We start from the raw sequence: 6214 nt of genomic DNA, 5'->3' as shown, positions 1-6214 counted from the left end.
GGTTCTCAAAGCCTGGTCCTTGGACCAGCAATATCATATACCCAGTAACTTGTCAGAAATGCAAATTTTCAGACAGGACCCCATACCTATTGAATCTGAACCCCTGAAGTTGGACCCAGTCACTTGTGTTTTAACAAGCCTTCCAAGTCAGCAGTCCCCAACCTTTTTGGCACCAGGGACTGGTTTCCTGGAAGACAATTTTCTCACAGACAGAGCTGGGTGAGGCATGGTTTAGCTGTCACCCCCTGCTCACCTCCTGCTGTGCAGTCTGGTTCGAACAGGCCAGGGACCTCTACTGGTCTGTTGCCTGGGGGTTGGAGACCCCTGCTGTAGGTGACTCTTGCCTGCTCATGTTTGAGAATACCTGGTTTAAGTCCTGCTCCCTCCTGTTTTCATGCTCCCTCCTAAGATTTCCGAATTTAGACTTTTCCACTTCAGGTTCTAGATTCCTTTCCTACTTGTAGATGTCAGAAGCACCCACAGGAAGCAACCACCCCCTCTCCCCTCCCTACCTCTCTGTAGAACATGTATATGGAACCAGAGAGTGTGAGAGTGAACCCCTATTGAATTTGGCCATCTATATGAGGGCCACTCCCGTTTTAATCTGGCCGGCAGTTGTCCCCAGGAGCTCCACCTGGCACTTTCTGAAGCCTACCCACCCTGGCCGCGAAACCTTAGGGAGAAGTAATGTCCTGGACATGCTTTTCCAAGGGTTCTCGGCCCACGGCCCGCCCCGCGCTCCTGCGTAAACACGCGGTTCCCTTGACAACGCCTGGAACGCACGTCAAAGGCTCCGAGAGTCTCGGGGGACGGTCACCCCTCCGGCCGAGCGCGACCCCCGGCAGAGGCCTCTCGGCCCGGCCCCGAGCCACCTCGGGCTTGCGGCCTCCTCGGCGGGTGCGGGATGAGCAGACCTGCGGCCGCCGCGGGGCCCCATGGAGGAGCAGCCGCCGCCGCCGCCGGTCCGCCCGCCAGTGAGCACGGCCTTATCGGGCAGCCCACACCCCGGCGCCCCCTCCCCGGCCGGCACGCCTGGCGGGACTTCCTCCGCGGCGACGGCGGCGGCCGTGCTTTCCTTCAGCACCGCGGCGGCCGCGGCGCTGGGGAACCGGAGCGACGTGAGCGGGGCCGACAGCACTGGCGCCGCGGCTGGCGGCGGCCTCGGCGGGCGCGGGGCGGCGGGGGCGGCGGGGAGGCCGCCGCCGGGCCCCGAGGCGGCGCCGCTGCTGTCGCACGGGGCGGCGGTGGCGGCCCAGGCGCTGGTCCTCCTGCTCATCTTCCTGCTGTCTAGCCTGGGCAACTGCGCGGTGATGGGGGCCATCGTGAAGCACCGGCAGCTCCGCACTGTCACCAACGCCTTCATCCTGTCCTTGTCCCTGTCGGATCTGCTCACGGCGCTGCTCTGCCTGCCCGCCGCCTTCCTGGACCTCTTCACGCCGCCGGGGGGCCCGGCGCCCGCCGCCGCCGCCTCCGCCGCCGCCGCGGGGCCCTGGAGCGGCTTCTGCGCGGCCAGCCGCTTCTTCAGCTCGTGCTTCGGCATCGTGTCCACGCTCAGCATGGCCCTCATCTCTCTGGACCGCTACTGCGCCATCGTGCGGCCGCCGCGGGAGAAGATCGGGCGCCGCCGGGCGCTGCAGCTGCTGGCCGGCGCCTGGCTGGCGGCTCTGGGCTTCTCCTTGCCCTGGGAGCTGCTCCTCGCGCCCCGGGAGGCCCCGGCGGCGGCGCAGAGCTTCCACCGCTGCCTTTACCGGACGTCTCCGGACCCCGCGCAGCTGGGCGCGGCCTACAGCGTGGGGTTGGTGGTGGCCTGTTACCTGTTGCCCTTCCTACTCATGTGCTTCTGCCACTACCACATCTGCAAGACCGTGCGCCTGTCGGACGTGCGCGTGCGGCCCCTGACCACCTATGCGCGCGTGCTGCGCTTCTTCAGCGACGTGCGCACGGCCACCACCGTGCTCATCATGATCGTGTCCGTCATCTGCTGCTGGGGGCCCTACTGCTTCTTGGTGCTGCTGGCCGCCACCCGGCGGGCCCAGGCCGCGCAGTCTCCCTCCCTCCTCAACGTGGTGGCCGTCTGGCTGACCTGGGCCAACGGGGCCATCAACCCTGTCATCTATGCGGTTCGCAACCCCAACATTTCGATGCTCCTAGGGCGCAACCGGGAAGAGGGTTACAGGACTAGGAACGTGGACGCTCTCCTGCCCAACCAGGGCCGGGCTCTGCAGGCTGGAAGCCTCAATCCCCTTCGAAACCGATACACCAACCGCCTGGGGGCCTGGAGCACGATGTCCTCTTCCAACCCGACCAGCGGGGTGGCAGGGGATATGGCCATGTGGGCTCGCAAAAATCCAGTTGTGCTTTTCTGCCGGGAGGGACCACCAGATCCTGTGACAGCAGCGGCTAAACAATCTGAATCCGGGGATACCAGCCTCTAAGGAGGGTTGGGATGCACAGCTTATGAAGGCAGATTTCCACCCACTTCGATTAACTAACGGGGAGAATCGTGCATTTCATAAAGCCAAACGTTTAAAAAAAAAGAGGGGAAGGCTTACCCCTTCCCTCCAAACAACATAACAAGACAATGTCCTTTCCTTCAGAAGTGCCAAAAGGAATGTAAAATGCAAAAATTAAAACGATCTTACACTGCACAACCAAGCATTGTGAACTGTCAGTGCCCAAAATGACAAAAATAAAATTCACAATTACTGAAAAGCTCGTATTACAGGAATCACACTGTGAAACAAACCAAAAAACTCACTGCGACTGGTATTCATAATACATAGAGTTCCAGGAAAGAATGAAGACTTTAAGACTGCTTGAAGGCCCCTCTAAATCACCAGCATTCAACGGAACTTCAGATTTCTAGAACCTGCACCTCTGACACATGCCTAGGGTGCTTAAGTTAGGAGTAGAAAATTTTATCTGGCTTTACACACTTTGGTGCATTTCCTTCCCACCCCCACCCCATAATCTTTGTAGGAAATTTTAAATTCATATCCCATTTAAAACCATTTTAGGATTTTGAAGGTGGTTTATTACTATAAAATTCAACCGTTTCGGGGCAAACAGAAGTATGAACATAAAGAAATGTGGCTAATTTTTAAAGTATTTTGAGATTATATTTAGAAATTAGTGTGCAGCATCAACCCTCCTCCCCCAAAATATTTGCCTTGGAAGCTTTGAGACTTTGACCTTTACTCTAACCTGCTATTTTTGTTTCTAATGATTTAGAGGTGCCACTCTCAGAAAGTTTTCACATTCTTAAATGATTTTCATAGTAGAAAGTCTTTGCATTTGAAGTAAATTTGATTTTTGTATGCAGCCAAAAATGTAACTTGAAGTCAAGTTGATTGAATCATGTGAATAATGCATATATACATAATAGGAGAACTCTATGAAGTTATCGGCTTAGCTATCCTACGTAGCTTTCAGCTAATCAAAAATGATTCCAAAGAGGAATTCAAAAAACATTTTGAGAAGTGGATGCATTCTTGGAATGAGCATAAGCCTCTCCAAGAAGATCGACATGTTCTCCTACATTTGGAAGCTTGGGTATGTTTGTTTAAAAAAAACAGTTCCTTTATAGACATGACATCTAAAATAATGTGATCTTTATTCAAAAGGAGAATGGCTGTGAGATTATTATATGTAATAGAGTATTCATAACTTAAGCATAAAGTCAGAGGGGTACCTGAATCACACTGGAAATACCTTCAGAAAGGTGCAAAACAAAGATGCTTTTTTTTAAAAAAATTCAAAGCACGATTCAGAATTTGTATGGGTGAAATTTCTCTTAGTAAATGCCACCGTACATAGAATCATTTGCTCAGAATTTTGAAAGATGTTTTTTGTGTTTTCACCCTTTCTTCCATCTTACTCCTCTTCAGTGTTTCACAGCCTTAATTGAATAAGTACTTTAAACTAGATATGAAACTCCAGCTTTCCTAAAAAGATTTTAATGTGAAATGGCCATCTTTTTTCCCTTGTAAAGTCTTTAAACATCTTTGTTAGTATTTAATTTTGTGTGTGTGACACATGGGTATATGTCATTATTTTGTAATCAAAGATGGAAATATATAATTCTTGTCAGAGCTAAAGATGTTTTCATGTTTTTCCCTTTCTCAAGGCATAACGCAACCAGAAGTTTATGAATTATCTGTATATATCTTCCCACACTAAGTGTAGTACAGAGTAGATGAGATCACCTCTCCTCTTTAGCACTTACTATAACAGTAAGTGCAGCTGAACTCACGTTTAACAGGTATATCCTGTTAAAGGCAGAAAAAAAAAACAGTCATGTATTTTTCACACTGTGAGAAAATGGAAGTCATGTCTGGTATTTAGAGGAAAAAGATAAAGTCTTCCAATGAGGAAATTGAAATTCAACAGCTGTGAATAGTAGCAGAAAAAGAAAAATCTTAGGGGAAGGAGCAAACATGTTGCAAAATAAGGTATTGCCTAGGAAGAAGAATCAGAGAAGGCAATGGCACCCCACTCCAGTACTCTTGCCTGGAAAATTCCATATCTGGAGGAGCCTGGTAGGCTGCAGTCCATGGTATCGCGAAGAGTAGGACACAACTGAGTGACTTCACTTTCACTTTTCACTTTCATGCATTGGAGAAGGAAATGGCAACTCCAGTGTTCTTGCCGGGAGAATCCCAGGGACAGGGGAGCCTGGTGGGCTGCCGTCTATGGGGTCACACAGAGTTGGACATGACTGAAGCGACTTAGCAGCAGCAGCAGCAGGAAGAATTGAAGGAAGGCATTTAAAAATAAACATAACATGAGATAAACCTGCTTCATGAGTGAGGGGGGAAATTCCATGAGACTGGGCACTCTAGGGTGGTGGCATGAAGGACTGTAAGCAGAGAAGGAATTCCCACCCTAACTCTTGGTAGGCAGGCGTAGGAAGTTTTAGGAAGGGGATGGCTTGGGAAGGAAATTGTTCTGTTAGTGGTTCTAAGAGGAATGGTGGGCAAGAATGGAGAGAGAAAATTGCTAATATGTTCCTGGACTATTTACAGTGTTATGTTTGTTTTTAAATTTGAGGTTATTCAACTGGTCAGTGATAGAACTAGGACCTGAACCTCAGAGCTCCGTGTTCCCTCCTCTATTCTCTATTGCCCCCACAAGATCCATGAGTGGAGCCACTGAGGAAGAGAAGTTGCGGTCCTGTCATCATCAGCAACACCATGATCAGCATCACCATCCACTGGTTTTATTTTGTATGTCATGTAGAACAGCTTCCTGGAGTGCTAAGGAAACTAAAGGGTAGAAATCACATTACCCGCCTTAAGAAGGCATACAGCCTAATCGAGGACTTTGTGCTTTATAAAAATTGCCCATAATCAGTACTCTTTAGTTTATCTGTGAGAAAGAAAGGGTGCAGCATTTTCAGAAGTGGTTATCAAAGAGAGGAGATGGATTTGGAAGCAAAAGACATGTCGATAAAGTCCAAGAGCCATCTCGTCCAGTCGTAAATACTTGGAGAAAAAATTAGTGCCTTGAATAAAAGATGTGAAAGAATGACCTGAATATTTAAGACTTAGACCTTTCCTCATGACTCTGTGGAAAAAGGAGAAAGAGAAGCTTTGCAATATTGGCATGTATTAAATATTGCTTAGACATAAGGCCAGACTATAATTCTTCATATCTCATTCTGCTCCCAGCTCAAGTATTTCATTTAAATTGCAATAACAAGTCATACTTAGCATAGTACAGGCATTAGCTCATTTAATCCTCAAAACAACCTTCTAAGTGGGGGAGGGGTGTTGTTATTATCACACAACCCATTTTGCAGATGAAAATACTGAGGCACGCACAGGCTTTGTCTAAGATCACACAGGAAGTAAGTGCTAGATTTGTCCCTAGCAGACAGGTGCCAGAAGTCTCATCTTAACCACTAAACAGTACTGCTTCTCTAATTTGTAAAAGATAATGGGAAACCTGGGAAAGAGCCCAGGAGGGTAAAAACAGGACTTCCCAGATGGCGCTAGTGGTAAAGAATCTGCCTGTCAATGTAGGAGACATAAGAGACTTGGGTTCGATCCCTGAGTTGGGAAAGTCCCCTGGAGGAGAGCATGGCAACCCATTCCAGTATTCTTGCCTGGAGACTTCCCCGGACACAGGAGCCTGGTGGGCTACAGTTCATAGGGCTGCAAAGAACTGTACCCAACTGAAGAGACAGCACAGTACAGATAAAAACAATTATCAA

General features: G+C 49.4%; 1 protein-coding gene across 1 annotated transcript; it reads left to right on the top strand.

The window, feature by feature from the left end:
- Positions 1 to 935: 935 nt before the first annotated feature.
- On the top strand, positions 936 to 2435 carry GPR135 (G protein-coupled receptor 135). Its single transcript, XM_052646285.1, has one exon. The coding sequence runs from the start codon at positions 936 to 938 to the stop codon at positions 2433 to 2435; it is 1500 nt and encodes a 499-aa protein (XP_052502245.1).
- The last annotated feature ends 3779 nt before the right edge of the window (positions 2436 to 6214 follow it).

The sequence above is a fragment of the Budorcas taxicolor genome, chromosome 10 (genome assembly GCF_023091745.1).
Source record: "Budorcas taxicolor isolate Tak-1 chromosome 10, Takin1.1, whole genome shotgun sequence".
Taxonomy (NCBI): domain Eukaryota; kingdom Metazoa; phylum Chordata; class Mammalia; order Artiodactyla; family Bovidae; genus Budorcas; species Budorcas taxicolor.
The sequence above is the reverse complement of the archived record's forward strand: the minus strand, read 5'-3'. Positions and strand labels throughout refer to the sequence as shown.

Coding starts and splice junctions, on each gene's coding strand:
- GPR135 (XM_052646285.1), top strand. CDS start 936: ATGGAGGAGCAGCCGCCGCCGCCGCCGGTCCGCCCGCCAGTGAGCACG.